At 46.5% G+C, this 15,578-nt stretch overlaps 1 protein-coding gene across 1 annotated transcript in view; it reads left to right on the top strand.

The window, feature by feature from the left end:
• RAB30 (RAB30, member RAS oncogene family) overlaps nucleotides 1–15,578 on the top strand; it is a 43,627-nt gene that overhangs the window by 19,580 nt on the left and 8,469 nt on the right. Inside the window, exons 2-4 of the mRNA XM_072326862.1 lie at nucleotides 8,366–8,466; nucleotides 9,988–10,071; nucleotides 12,910–13,093. Coding sequence (XP_072182963.1) covers nucleotides 8,374–8,466; nucleotides 9,988–10,071; nucleotides 12,910–13,093 — 361 coding nt within the window. The 5' untranslated portion in view covers nucleotides 8,366–8,373. The remainder of the gene's footprint in view (nucleotides 1–8,365; nucleotides 8,467–9,987; nucleotides 10,072–12,909; nucleotides 13,094–15,578) is intronic.

Below are 15,578 nucleotides of genomic sequence, written 5' to 3'. Positions count from 1 at the left end.
GCAACTGCAGGGTTGGGATGGTTTTATGGCATCACTCCTGTTTTATTTCCTCATTTCAGCCATGAGCAGCTCCTCTGAAAACAAAACCGCTCTGTATTTCTGCAGGTAAAATCGGAACAGTGCACCAAAACCTGGAATGATGAATAGGCACAGTAATTCGTAACCATTGCTTTGGCTGAGCTTTGGAATGGGCTGCTCAGAGAAGCGGTGGAGTCCCAACTCTGGTGGATGGGGGCTAAGGGATGTGGTTTAGTGATGGGACTTGGTAGGTCAGGTTGGTGGTTGCACCACCTTTGGTGATCCCAAAGGTCTCCTCCTGACTTCAGAAGCCACTGTCTGTCCTTCGTCCCCAGGCTGCCACTGCTATTTGAGGCCATGGAGTCACCTGCAGCCTATAGCTGAGCTGAGTGAAACCTCATTCTGCTCTCCCATTCCTGGAATCCTTTCCATCTGAATTGGGTCCCAGCTGGCAGGGTTTGGGAATAGCTGGGTCCTTCCCTCAGAGACAGCAGGGTTTAGATCGGCTTAAACCAGTCATGAAGCTACGCCCAGCTCTCTGTTTTTTCCCCTTTCTTCCCCTCCTGAACAACTTGTTTTCATGAAACATCTGCTGCTCTGGCAGATTCTTGCGCTTAGAAATATTCTGGAGCCTTTCTTTGCAGAAGTGCAGCTGCCTCTGTATTCCTTATCAGCTCAGCTGAAGGTTTGCTGTCAAATGGGAGCATTTTTGAGGGGAAAAATGCTTGCGCTGGCATTGTGGTTTTGCCACAAAGCAGAGGTTTATGTGTGCAAGAACATATGCAATCCTACAGATTAAATGTGCTTCCTGGGTGGAAATGACTGAGGGTTATGAACTGCTTCTGGGAACTGATGCTATTGCATTGTCTCTGCCATCTTAACAGGGGTCTGGAACTCTTAACTCTTATTTTATTGTACTCCTCTGTCACTTCACGTTCAAAAAGTATTAAATTTGGAAATATTCCATTAAAATGCAGCAGAGCATTTGGGAAGGCTTTGTTACAAGCTTCAGGCTATGATGAAAGGTAAGAGAGATGCTATGTAGGGTCAAGCTCCTCAATGAAGTGTTATCTCTCCAAATAAGGGGGACGTGGTTTATTTATTTTTAACACAGTTTGTCCTGCAGCTGCAGTGTCTTGGCTTTTGCAGTCTTGGCTTGGAGTCTTGCTGCTTGGAGCTGCAGTGGGAGAGAGTGCATCTCCTCTTTGGAGACCTGGTGATATAGGATGCAGGCTGAACCTACTAGAAACAAGTGGCAAGATACTGTCTGCTCCTCAGGAGGTGTAGCTGTCTGAATATTAATAACATCGAGCCAGTGGATGAATGTGGTGTCAAGAAGGATTTTTTTCCTGCTTATTTCTTCTTCCCTTCACCGCTGATATTGATCGCTTATTGTTGTATTTTGGCAATGTTACCTGTAAGTCCAATGTATCTTTCCTAAGCCACTGATCCGGGAGCACAAACTTAAGCCTTTTGTGGATCCTGTCTTCTGTTCTGAACAAGCAGCAAACTTTCATGTCATTATAGGAGTTAGCTTTTTGATTGCTACAAATAGGCAAAGGTCTTCTACCGTTCACCTACCATGAGCCCAGATTCCTGTTTTTGTTACCAAAGCCTTTTAGTGATGCCGCATCTTGCCTTCAGAGTGTTGCTGAATTGTTGTTTCAAATAGAGGTTGGTGGTGCTCATCCTCCACAAAGATAAAGGTCCTGTTGTCTCCCTGAAGTGCACATCTGTGTGCTTGGTCCTCAGTAATCTTTGGGCAATCATGACAACTGAGATAGGGTTACCCAAGCACTGACTACAGTCTCTAACACAAACAAAACCCAGTGATAAACAGCAGCTAAGATACGTCCTTGTCTTTATAACTCAAGGAAGTTCTCTTGGATGTGCTTTTATAACCCAAACCATCTAATATCATGTGATCGTAGGAGTTGGAAGGAACCTCTGGAGATCATAGAGTCCAACCCCTGCTAAAAGCAGGTTCCGTACAGCAGGTTGAGCAGGAAAGCATCATATTTCACAGTATGGCACTTATGTCATTGGTTAACGATAAACGCTCTGCTTCTGCATTTGTAACCTTATTTGAGTCATAATGTTCTGGTAAATATCCGTATCTTTCCTTATGACAGCTTTTCCTCTTATCAAAAATGCTGCTGTCAAACAGTCTAATCCAGCAAATGTTTTATCAGAACGCTGTCACCCAGTGCCAAAATATATCCACACATATAACTGCGATGCCATTCAAACCCATGCCAACCCCATGAATGAATGCACCTGGGGAATTCTTTGTGCATTACACACATACCTTTCTTCTGCATCAAAATGGATTCATTCCTCCTTTGGCATTAGCACACCAGAGTCTGTTTCCCTTGGGAACTGCACAGATAGGGGTACCATAGCTGGTGTTGCTCCTTCTCCCTTTGCTTCACCTGTGGTGGAGTGGCAGCTGCCCAAAGCACAGCTCTGTATAGGACAGCTTTGTTCCCTGTTGCAGAGAGCTGGACACACAAAGCTCTCCTGGCTTTTCCATGCAAAACACAATCCAGTGAATTCTTGGCTGTGGTTTTAAGAAAAAAATCATTTCTTTTCTCATTTGGGCAAAAGGCTGCTGCTTTTGAGCGGATAAAACAGCATTTTTGGCTGGATTTTTGGCAATGCAATTTTTTCCACCTTTGGAAGTCAGCCTGTCTGCTGTGCTGGCTGAATCTTTAACCTCTTCCATGCAAAGATGCGTTGCGGTGCAGCGTGCAACTTGGTCTTTGGAATGACTGATGTGCACCCCAGCGTTTCCTTTCAGTCCTAAAGAAATGATGTTTTTTCCTAAGTAATGCAGGAATTACATTAGTTCATCTATCTGTGTGAGGAACATCGTCACTGATTAACAGTTCGGTCCTCAAACGTATCTGATGGAAAATAACTCACCTGTGTGTGGGATCTTGCATTTCAGTGGCCATTCCCAGTGCTAAGGAGTGTTAAAAGTGCTACCAAGTGAAGGGGATGGAAAAAATCAAATGAGAAATTGAAGTGGGGAATCTGAACCGCAGGAACAGTTTTGTCTGATCTCTCCTGGAGAGGGTGAGACTGAGACCTTCAGCAATGCATCTAACCCAAACATTGCCCATCATCCTTCAGCCATCCAACAAAAAGTGACACGTTAATCCTGCTTTTGATGCTGTTGCCAGCAAAGCACCCCAGGAGACATGGAGTTCTGAACCTAATAAGGTTCAGCAAGGTGTAGAAGGTGTTGCAGTTGTAATCTCAGATACAAGACACTGCGCTGGTTGTCATCTACACAAAGACTTTTTACCGTTATAGAACAACAAGAGTGCATGAAGATCCAAAACTTGCTCCTAACTGTGAGACTTGCAACCTGCAGCATTAAGCAGAAAGGGCGGATGGAAAAGGCAGTTTACAATTCGTTGTCTGTGCAAGTGGGTAAAGTTGGTATCTGCCATAGGCAATGCCAAAGCTGGGCCTTCTGGGTGTTGTGAGCATAGGCATCACCTCTGAGCATCCTGCCCTCTGAGCATCTGCCCAGTGAAGCAGAGCTCCTGCTCTGGGCTCTTCTAAGGAATGATACTGGTACTGGATTTACCTGGTGAGGCACTGGTTGGAGTGTTATTTATATGTACTTCTTGAGGCCAAAGAATGTATAACCCAGTTGAAACAGCTCGGTGAGCTGCAAGTTTTTCTTCATGGCAATAGAGGTAAGGAAGAGAGCTGTGTGCTCTGTGCAGTTGCTGATGCAAAGCCCCTCAGCTTTAACAGTTTTATTAATTACAGAAATATCTCTGTGAGACATGAGAGTTTGTACTTGCCAGTTATCTCACTTGGTTTCTTGTAAGAAGAAATGTCCTGTACAAAGGCATGAGGAACAGGAATCTCTCCAAATAAAGTCCTTGAGTAGAGTTGAGGTTGACAATACACTACTTTTCCAGTTGGAAACCTTGTATGCAGCGCTGGTGGGGTTGCAGCATGCAGAGCAGCCCTGCACATCCCTGTGCTGTGTGTGGTAGCTTAACGCTTCCTGGGAGCATCAGATGGACTTACTGAGCCTGAATTTGTTAGTGGTGGTAAGTACATGTCAAGCCTAACACACTGTGGAGTGCTGGATGTAGTAGCTAACTTGTGCATGGAGTATATACACCTGTGTTTTTGGCTGGGAAATCACACTTCAGGGTATGGAATTTCTACACTCAGAACCTTCTCCTTGCACGTGAGGGGCTGACCATTTTGAAGAGTCCACCTAAATGTGTGCGGATCCCACCTGGAAGTGGCTTTGCCGCCACCAGCACAGAGCAGGGCTGTGATACAGCTAATCTCAGCTTTAATGGGAGTGAAACCTCACTTAATTCTTCCTGTTTGGATGGAAAGTAAGTTCAGCCTTGATGAAAGAGGGAGCAAGGAAGGTGGGCAAAGGCACAGGAGGTGATCTGGGCTTCTGCTTCTCAGACGGACGTGAGCCGGGCTTGTCCTTGGCAGGCACAGAAACCTGCTTGAGCTGGCAGGTGCTCTGGAAATGGAAATATTTGGTCCTGCCTTATGTAATGCAGCAGCGTGTCCAGAGCTGAGTCCCCTGCAATTTTCTGGCCCGCAAGGGATAATTTTCTGCTTGAAATCTTGGCCTTAGCTGTGAATTTCCTTGCTCGTATGGCACGTGCGTTCAGTGTGATTTCTGTATACATAATAGTTGCTGTTTGAACTTCAGTTATTTAGGTAAATTTGTTTATGGCTGTTGGATGATTAAGAGCAGAAAAATTTTGTTCTTTGAGTCCTATAAATACATCCAAATGCACCCTGCTCAACTGGTTAGCTACAGCAGTGGAAGGGGCTGCAGATCCTCCTCTGTATCTAATTGAAGGAGGTAGTAAATGCATATTGTGGGGTTGAAAAGTAGGTAGGACTGGAATTCATATTGTTGGGGTTCCTGGCTTCCTTTAGTACCTCAGTTTCAGTTTTTATACCTAAATGTGGATAAGACTGCAGTGTGGACCGGACTGGCTGTGGATAGTCATGAATGACCATGTATGGCACTAAGTCTGCTCCAATTTGGGACCAGTGGTTACTGACCATGGCTGGCAAGCAGAACATTCCCATGAAGCCTTCTGAGGCTGTGGGAATTGAAAATCCATTGAGAGGTGAGCAGGATGGGATCAAAAGCCTTTGCAACTCAGAAGGGACTGAGATGCTGCAGGAATATAGAAACAACAAGACTGTTTCTGTTTTTGTTCTTCTAAAACAAGGGCGTTGAAACACTCTTTTAGACATAAGAGATGTTTGACTTTGGATGAGGGCTGCTCGTGTTCCCTGAGGACGTGTTATCTGGTGATCTGGTGTGCAGAGGTTGGCACACCTTGAGGTCAGCTGAGTTAGTCTTGTTCCTTTGAAGTCTTGTGTTTCTCATGGGCCAAAACAACTCGGGCAAAACCATCATCATAGAGTCTGCCCTTGTCAGGCTTAGAGATGGAGAGTTATCCTCAAAGGAGTCGAGAGAGAAACACTGAATGTTTCACCGTCTAAAAACCTCATTCATACTTGTGTGTTTTGGGCAGGGACTACAAAGACTTGCTAGTGTAAAAGCTAGTGAGGGACATGCAGGCTAGAAGTTGTCACCATGTAAAGGAGACCAACCTCTTGGATGGTTTCTGGTTCTCTGCCCTGTGTTTCTGCCACTTATTTGTTACTCAGAGAGACTGAGCATGGCCTGGTCTCAAGATGTGCTGGGGGAGGTTCAGGCTGGATGTTAGGAAAATTTCTTCTCTGAAAGAGGGGTCAGGTGCTGGAATGGGCTGCACAGTGGGATAGTGGAGTCACCACTCCTTGCCTTATGAACAGAAGCAGATAGGAGAGTATCTCCTCCATCAGCTGTGCAGTTTCACATTTAGAGGCAATGAAAAGCCCATGGCAGGGTAAAGCAGAGAGCCAGATCCTGCTGACCATGCTTACAGAAGGGTTTCTAAGGCTGTGACCCTGGGTGAAGGGATAAGGACTACTGGATCGCACCAGTCCTCTCCACATGGGGTAGGCAGCCCACAGCTTCTCCATGGCCTCTTTTTGGCTGTTCAGGTTGGATATTATGAAAAGCTTCATTCTCAGAAGGAGTGGTGAGGCACTGGTACAAGCTGCCCAGGGAGGAGGTGGAGTCTCCATCCCCAGAGGTAATGTGTGATGTAATGACGAGGGCAGAGGTTGAGCCACATCTTCCCTGGGGAGAGAGAGCGTTGTGTGCGACTGAGTCAGCAGGAAAGGTCACTTGGCCCAAAGGCTCCCGTTGCAAAGGAAAGGATTTTGTAAGGGAAAAGTGCTGCAGTGTTTTCGTGTTGACAGCGTGATAGCTGAGTGTGTGTACATAGGAACACCAGTTCTTGTAGCTGGGGGGTATAGGGCAGTGATGGTCAACCTCAGCTGCCCTCTGATCTTCTCTGTCCTTTGCTTTCTTTCTCCCTCCCAGTTCTCCCACGTTCATTGCCCCCTCTTTAATTCTGGCATTTAATCTCCTCATCACACTGTTTGTTTGACATCCCCGGTTTCTCTTCCAGCTCCATTTCGGGGGTCGTTATCACATATAATTAGTCTTGGAGCCTAACGAATGGGATCAGACATAACTCTAGGGTATGTCTGAGCCATTTAGCTTTTCTCAGCTCAAAGATCTGCAGAGGAAGTTTATTTTTAAGGTTCCTGAGAAGATAAATTTGAATGTTGGATTGTTTGGGGTACAAGTAATAGAAATGAAATTGCTCCCGGGTAGCAATGCCCTCTGGGATTTAAAGAATCCCAGGGATAATTATCCAGTGCTGAGTAAGCCTCCATAGTCTTGAAATAGCTTTTAGTAGATGATCACATTTTTCTTTGTGCTGGATGGTCTGAAAGCGGGGAAGCCACATATTAGCATTTAGCATTGATTATAAGAGGAACATCAACATGTTCTTAACACTGCATTATCCAGGGAAAGCTACTCATGGAAGCATGAAACTCTTATATGAGATAACAACCCCAGGATACAAACAAGCACATTGGGAAGCCTGCTTTTTGAGGTCCCACTGCTGAGTGTTGGAGCAAGGTGAGGTCTGAGCATCCTCAGGGCTGCTCCAGCTGTGTGCCTGTGCCATGCAAGGGATGGATTCCAGCTCAGTGGTGACGTGGCTGTGCAGTGACTCAGCTGCGCCCTCCTGACTGTCAGCCGGTGTGATGCAGATCATTAGTCACTAATTGGTGTGGTTAAGCCTTTTTTTAGGCTCCTGAAGAGGCCGAGGGTCACACTATAACACCATGCAGATGAATTGGTCTTTCACCTTCTGGCCTTTGGGTCCATCAGGTGATGCACAGAGGGCTGCTTTGCTGTGCTGTGTCAGGCTGAGTCAACCTTGTGAGCCATATGGGGCTTGTCAGAGAACAGCAATTCCTTAATACTATTTTTTTCCCCTTTTTTTCCCACCACCCCTGTGCTCCCCATCTTTGGCTCCATCTCCTCATCCATAACCTCTGTGTACCAGCAGATTGGGTACCACACTCAGATGCCCAATTGACAGCTGTGGATCTGTCTCTTTACCAAAGTCTTCTATGCCATTACACCTGAGGACAGGGGTTACCAGTCTTGAGGACAGGTTTTTGCCACCAACCACAATGCCTGCATTTTCTTGAAAACCTTCTTTTCTGACCATGGTGCCAGCAGCACCCTTGGGTGCACTGGAGAGGAGTTGTGGGTCTGGCATTGCTTGCTTGGCTGCAGCAAGCTCTGGATCTGTGCTTGGACCTTCCCATGCTTGTAGCAACCAAAGGAAACCTTATAGGTCTTCCCCATGTAGGCAGCCCTGCCCTTGTCCTGTGGCACTGCTTGGCAAGGGATTGCATAGGGATCCTTGTGGGAGTGCTATGATCCCCTTCACCTCTTCTGTCTTCCCATTTGACATTTATGCCAAGCTGTTCTCACAAAGTTTCGCTTAGGTTTTATTTTTATCCAAATCTCCAGCATCACCCCCCTTCCATCCCAGCTCCACCTGCCCTAGGCTGAAGGCAGCACTGATGACTCACAGGATGGCACGAAAGCCAGAAGCAGGCTGAAGCTATGCAGTGGGTGACGTTGCTGGAGCTGTGTGGACTCTGCCTGTGCAGTGCCACCAGCATAGGACGGGCTTGCGTCCCTTATCTTGGCAGTCTGCACGTGCTGGGGAGACCTTTGTTGTGGTAGTTGGAGGAATAAAGTCCAATGGGAAAGGAAGAGCATTTCACTGGCGGGAAGGAGTCAAAACTCAGAGCTGTCCCACAGCAGAGCTGCACAGTCAACGTGGGGACACCACTCCGGCCACTGCTTCGGTTCACGCTTGTCACTCTCCCTCTCTTGCAGCTGCGTAAATGAGTATGGAAGATTATGATTTCCTCTTCAAAATTGTTTTAATTGGCAACGCCGGTGTGGGGAAGACCTGCTTGGTGCGACGTTTCACCCAGGTAAGGTTGGTTGTCTGTTGGTGTGGGGCGCTGGGTGGGAGTATGGATGTCCCCACCAGCACTGCATCTCCATAGGGGGGAGTTTGTTGTCCATGCTTATGGCCTTGTGTCACCCACAGTGAGGCACCAGCACGAGCACTGCATCAGTACTTGGTGCTGTATGTGGTCCTGCTGGGGCTCCTGCTATAAGTCCTTCTGTTGCTCTCTCTCTATGGACTTTCTCATCCCTTTAGGGTAGGCCAAGCTGCTTCTGCACAGACCTGTCCCTAGCATTGTTCATCAGTAGGTGATTAATTAATTTGGTTCCTGAGCTATCAGCCCAAGGTCTTCTGTTAACATCTGGTCCCCTTTAGGGTTTATACCTGGAGAGTTAATGGGGGCACCGAATGAACTGAAGCAGTGTGAAATGGTGCTGACAGCAAAAGGAGACCTTGTGGCAAAAATCTGTGCTGCCTATGTTTGTGGCTTTACATATAGCAGCTCCCAAAAACCTTTTAGTAACAGTGGAGGCTGGTGAGATGGTATCTGCCTGGTTGCTGACAGTGAGTCAAATGCAAAGGTTTGAGAGCTGCCTTTCCTTTTTTTTTTGTGACAGAATAGCAGGGAAGGAACCAGGTGTCTGTAATTTGGGCTCTGAGTTTGCATGATGAGCTACAAAATGCAACTTATGTTTGTTGAGTTGTTGTTGTTGTTGTTTTAAAACTAGTAATGTTAAATTTGCTCTCTGATTGCCTGTACTAGCTGATGGCAATGAAGCTGGTCAGACCAGAAGGGTTAACTGCAAAATCTGCTGCTGCTATTCCTTGCACTTTGGCAATGTTGTTGCTGCTACAGGGGATGGCTCTGCCCCAAAACCAACACAGCTTTGTAGGCTGGGACACCAGAAATCAAAAAGCTCTGCTAAGTTCTGTTTGGTTGGCTGTCCTCCTCCTTTCTGGAAGCTGAGAACTTCCAGCTGCAGGCTGTGCTCTGGGAGCAGGATCCAGCTGCTTGGGAGCTGCTGAGGGTGCCCTGGGCACTCCTTTTCAGGTTCCCATCTCTTTCAAGGCAATGGAAAATTGGATCAGAGAGCCCCTTCCCTTGCTTCTGTGCATTCAGAAGAGGCAGAAGGGATTTTCCCCTCTCCTTTTCCCTTTGTGGATCATAAAGTAATAGAATACCCCAAGTTGAAAGGGACCCACAAGGGACTGCAACTCCTGGCTCCACACAGGACCACCCAAAATTCAAAGCTGGGGAAATGTCATTTTTTGTTTAACTTCCCATTAGAGGTGTCACTAAATTTTGTGGCCAGTGGGTGCAGTGGGGATGGTCAGTGTGCAGAGCTCTCCAGACCCTGTCCCCACTACCTGGAGCAGCAGAGAAAGCAGTCACACCTTTCGGTGCAGCTCCTTCAAGGTTGTTCTATTCAAATGATGGAAATAAGTGTCCTGGGAACAGGGCAAGGGAGGAACAGGGATGGGGACGCCCAGAGGGAGACTTGCTTTGCTACAGAACTTGTTTAACAAAACTGTTTTCTTTCAGGGTCTCTTCCCACCAGGCCAAGGAGCCACGATTGGGGTTGACTTTATGATTAAAACTGTGGAGATAAATGGTGAAAAAGTAAAGGTAAGAACATGATGGATTTCGTTATAAACTCATGTGGTGGCATGACAGTTTGACTTTCTTGCTTCAGCCCCTCCTGCTGCTAGAAGGTCTGTGGACATGCTGCAGAGCTCCATGTTACATCTCCAGACATGCTGGGTGATGCGATCTTTGCATCTCTCTTCACAATTGCCATCAGGATCTTATCAGTGAACCTACTGTAAGGGAGAACACTGAAAGGGGCACCTTGGAAAAGCTGACTCCCACTTCTATTGAGTTACAGACCTGAGAGGAGTGAGGAGATCACAGTACTGGTGCTTTGCTCTTTTACTCTCCAAAATAGGTGTTTTTTAGGCAGTGGTTTTGGTGTTTTTTGCTTTTTTTCTTTACTAGAAAGTCAGATGGAAGTCGGATTTTAAACGAACCTCACTGCGCAACTGTACAAACCTATGGCAAGTGATGGTCTTTGACCAAGAGACCTTCCAGCCTGAGCAGGTGGAGGACATCATCTAATCCAACCCTTGCTTAAGCAGGCTCTCTAGAGTAGGTTACAAAAAATGGAGTTCATTTTTCCCTTACCTACCTGCCATAACCCAGCTGTCTCAAGACTCTCCTGGTCAATGGAGGGAGAAATGCAGTCTTGGAGGAAGGCTTTCCCATCTGTTACAGACACCATCCCTTCCTGGTTGCTTCTCTCCTGCCATCTGTGTGTTCTGCCAGGTGTAGATGAAGCCCCAACAGCTTTGCTTCTATCTGAGGTCCAGGTTTTGAATGGCTGAAGTTAGTGGAAGACAGCAACATTGAGTCTTGCTGAAAGGCAGAAGGATTCCTGTTTTCTTCTTGCATCGGTGCAGGCAGGGAATGAGCTTGTAGGTGAAGTTTTCTGAGCAAGCAGCAATAGTGAGAATCAACATTTAACGAGTGAGAAAAGCAGGGATGACTCACAGCATGGAGTGGAAAAAGTGACATCTGAGTTCAACGAGGCACTTTCTGTGAGCTCATGGAGCCATGCCCAAGCCACGAGTGCCTCTATGCCAGGAAGCATCTCTTACAAAGCCACTGAGATCAGAGCCATGCACCAAGGAGGTTTTCAGACTTAGAAATAAATGAATTTCTGGGGAAAATACTCTTTAGCTTTTAATATTGCATTGGAAAGTCAGTGGAAAGGGACTTGTTAGCCTGAGTCGTGTGTAGGTCACTTCATATGGGAGGCTGCAAAGGGTTGCTGGTAGGTACCCCAGGACAGCACTCTGCAGTGTAGGGGTTTCTGATCTATCTGATCATTTCTGACAGAACTAAATACACGTGCAGTGTGTGTGCTCTGAGAGGCTGCACAACTGTGATAGTAATAACACTGCCAGTCAGTGATAAGCATCCTCACTGCCACAAACACCAGGCTCTGCTGCATGCACCTATGATCTTATTGCACTTCCCTACGTGCAGAAAGCTGAAAGTATGTGCAAAATGCTGGGGCAGAGGGAAGCTGCCTCTCAGGAAATGAACATCCAGGTAACTTTTCTGCAGGTGGAGTCAGCCCTGGCCAACAACAAACCTTCTGCCACTCTTGATATCCAGTGTTACATTAAATTAGTACGGTCAAGCTTTTATCTGCTCACAGATCTTCACAATGAATGCAAAGTGTTTATCTATTAAGGGTAACCACTAGGCCAATCTGTAGGTATTTTTCCCTGGGAAATAACAGGACAAGAACTGTAACAAAGTTGTCAGTGCTTTTTCCATTGGAGGAGTTAGGCTGGTTTGTTTTGAAGGGGACCCCTTGGCTATGCCAAGAGATTAAGCACAAGGCTGCCAGGAGCTGTAAGCCAGCAACAAATTCCTTTCTTTGCAAAAATGTACTTTTTCAAAACCATACCCCACATCTGAAAGCTGCTTGTGGGGGCTCTTGTTTCAAGCTAATGTATTTGTGATGAGTAGCTGACATAGTTTGACTTTGGAACTGGGCTGGAATAAGGCTTCTTCTGTTGTGGGCTGCTGAATATATGGAAAAAATCTCAACTACTTTAACTTTTTTCTTCCCAAAGTACACAGGGTTCTGGCTGGAAATCAGCCTTTCATGTATTTAATTCTGAAGAGGGGGGTGCTTAAAAAGTAGACGCTGAAGCAGAGCAGTGCACTTTTATGCAGATATGTGTTTATTTTGAATGCTTTTCTGTGCCGCCCTTTTGAAGAGTTGTGGTTTTGGTGACCCACCAAAATCTGTCAGAGGGTCAAGTTATGCAAACGGTCTGAGTTCGGTTCATATTGGGTTGTTTTTCTGGACCTGGAGGGCTTGCCAAGCAGTGATTCAATTCGTGACCTCTGAGCTGTAGTTAAGGATCACACTGGTCATGTTGGGAAGGGAGGCAGCCAGCAATGGGATGGGACCTCTGACAGAAATGTGTTGGAGTCCCTGGATGAGCCTGCAAATCTGAGCTGGTGTTTTCAACCCTCCAATGCATCACCTCAGGATAAATCACTGACTCTCAGAGCTCAAGGAGAGGCTTTCCTGTCACTGCTGGGACAGACCCTGCTGTGGGTCAGACCGCAGGGAAGGAGACTTTCTGCATCGCATAGGCCAGCAGCTCTGTCCCCATGAATGCCTTGTGAGTGCTGCGGGGAAGTCGGCAGCAATGCCAGCTGACTTTGTGCCTTGCATTTCAATCTGCCAAGGCAGAAATGAAAACAAAACAAAAAAGGGCTGGGGGATGGGAAGCCAAAGGGGAGAAGAGCAAAGCACTTTCACAGCAGTGGCTGCACCCTGAGGGTCCTTAGGTTAAAACAGCGCAGCTAACAACAACAGCAAAAAAGCAAAAGCACCTTTAAGTGATGCCTTTTCTCCTCTCCCCCTCATTATGCCAAAAGCTGCAGATCTGGGACACGGCAGGACAAGAGCGATTCCGTTCCATAACACAGAGCTACTACCGCAGTGCCAACGCCTTGATACTGACCTACGACATCACCTGCGAGGAGTCCTTCCGCTGCCTCCCTGAGTGGCTGCGGGAAATCGAGCAGTACGCCAGCAACAAGGTCATCACTGTGCTCGTGGGTAAGTGGCCTGGACAGGGGTGAGCTGCCACCTGGGGTGCTTGGTGACAAAGAATTGGCGTCTGCTTGATGCTTGAAGTGATGTGGCAGGTCTTGTTGCCATGCAGAGCTGTACCCACAGTGGGTTTGTTTGGGTCATTCCTCCTGCAGATGACTCCAAGGTGCTGATGGAGTTGTTCAGGACTCTACAGCTGCTTGTCAAAGCATAGAATCATTAAGGTTGGAAAAGACCTCTAAAAGATCATCTAGTTCAGCTGTCAACCCATCCCCACCATGCCCACTAACCACGTCCCTCTGCCACATCTCCATGGCTGCTGAACGACTCTAGGGATGGTGACTCTGCCACCTCCCTGGGCAGTCTGTGTCAATGAGAATGAATGTCAGCTGCTCCCCGTAAGACTTGTGCTCCAGATCCTCCACCATCTTTGCTGCCTTTCTCTGGATGTCCTGTCTCAAGCCTAATGCTACTGCATGCAGAGGTGGATAATTCCCATGGGTTGGTCCCATAAAGTACTGAAGCATTGGTTTTGCAGCTCTACAGAGCTAACAATGGCAACTTCTCCCTTGTGACTCCCAGTTCAGGTCTCTCAGCGTAATTGAGGATCTGGTCAAGCTGGTGATGTGTACAGACTGATACTTCCCGTAGCTGTAGACAGAGGAGTCTTGGCTCAAGAACCAGCTCAGGATGCAATAGCAATCTTAGCATTCATGGGTGAAGCAGAGATAGAAAAATGGGTATTTTTCATGGATTTTAGGGAACCTAAAAATAAATACTGAATGCCATGTTAATCTGTAGCAGCTTCAGCTCAAGCTGAAACAGACCTCAGGCCATCTGTCTGCTACAAGCAAGGTGGAGGTTATTTTACTTACCCAGGCTTCACTATGCTCTGCTCTTATATACCTGATAGTCCAGGACTTGACTTTTAAAGGCCCAAGAATATGTGAAGAGAAATAGAAATGTTACCTGGGGAAAGCCAGAAAGTTTCATACTGCAGTGCCATTATTTCCTTAGTAGTTTGCTGTTCACAAGAAAAATCCAGAGCATTATAAAATATGTTCAATATATCTTTAAAGATCTTTTGAATTTTACATGCCCTGATAGTATTGCGAGTGAGCCTTGGGATTTAAGGAGCTTCCGTGCAAGAAACTCATTACACTCCATAAGAAGAGTGTGGCTCATGTACATATGGCACAGAAATAATTAACGACTAGCAAATGTATACATTAATTTTTAGGGAACATTAAGTTAATTATCTGTATCTGCTGTATGAAATATAAATGATGAATGCCACAGCACCCACTTTGAAGATGGTAACACCCATGAACTGCTTTGAGTGATAATTTGTTTAGAACTTGTAACTACAGTGTATAGAGTGGGTCCAAGACTTGTTTGGTCAGGAAAGAAGAGGGATGTTGGATGGAAGGAGGGCAATGAGAGGTGGCTTGACAGTGGAAGTGCAGCCTTCTCCCATGGGTGCTCACGCCAGCTCCAGGACAAGGCTGGGAAAGGTTTCCTCCTGAACCTGCAGAGAAACTGGGCATGGCCCTCTGCTATCCTGTGTTTTGTTATCTTCTTTGTAAGGTTAATTTACGGCCCAAAGATTGCGTTTCAAGTGAAGTGGTCAGTAACAAGCTAAAATCATATCAGATGTTGGTTGGAGACATTAATCAACCCCTTGTTAAAATGAGGTCTGGTAGAAGAGGCTGGTTCCTTGCCCCACGTTGCTCTGTGAGTGCCCTGAGGCCATCCATGCTCCAAGCCAGACTGTTCACTGGGATATTTAATTAAACTAGGAGAGCACCTTCTGCACTAGACTTCCTTAAAGCTTGTAATGACATGAGGAATATCACACTTAGTGTCTCACATGCTGTAATTGACAGTTTAAGTGCTCCTCAGAGCCAGAACAGGAGAATTTTCAATAGATATTAAAACGGAAATCCTTTAATGTCAGTTGATAGCAGCAAACAAATGCACTGGTGCTAAATTAAAGCTGACTGACTTGGATGTTCACAGGGCATGTTCCATTAGGTGAGCTGATATTGAATGAACCCAGACCGTGAGCTGGGGAACCCAATTATTTGGAAGGGAGAGCACTGAGAGTTTTGCATCCAAAGCACTGTCCGTGCATATGGGATTATAGAATCATTTGAGTTGGAAGGGACCCTTAAAGGTCATCTAATCCAACTTGCCTGCAAAGAAGAGGGACACCTACAGCTCCATCAGGTGCTCAGAGCCCCATCCAGTCTGACCTTGAGTGTCCATGGACAGGGCATCCACCACCTCTCAGGGCAACCTGTGCCAGTGCCTCACCACTCTTGTTGTAAAAACTTTTTTCTTATATCCAGTATAAATCTCCTCTCTTTAAGTTTGAAACCATTTCCCCTTGTACTTCCACAACAGACGCTGCTACAGAGCCCGTTCCCTTCTTTATAACAGACCCCTGTTAGATACTGAAAGGAAGTAGGTACAGCACCAAACTCTTCCA

The sequence above is a fragment of the Excalfactoria chinensis genome, chromosome 1 (genome assembly GCF_039878825.1).
Source record: "Excalfactoria chinensis isolate bCotChi1 chromosome 1, bCotChi1.hap2, whole genome shotgun sequence".
NCBI classification, from domain to species: Eukaryota; Metazoa; Chordata; class Aves; order Galliformes; family Phasianidae; genus Excalfactoria; species Excalfactoria chinensis.
This window is presented reverse-complemented; position numbering and strand designations above follow the sequence as displayed.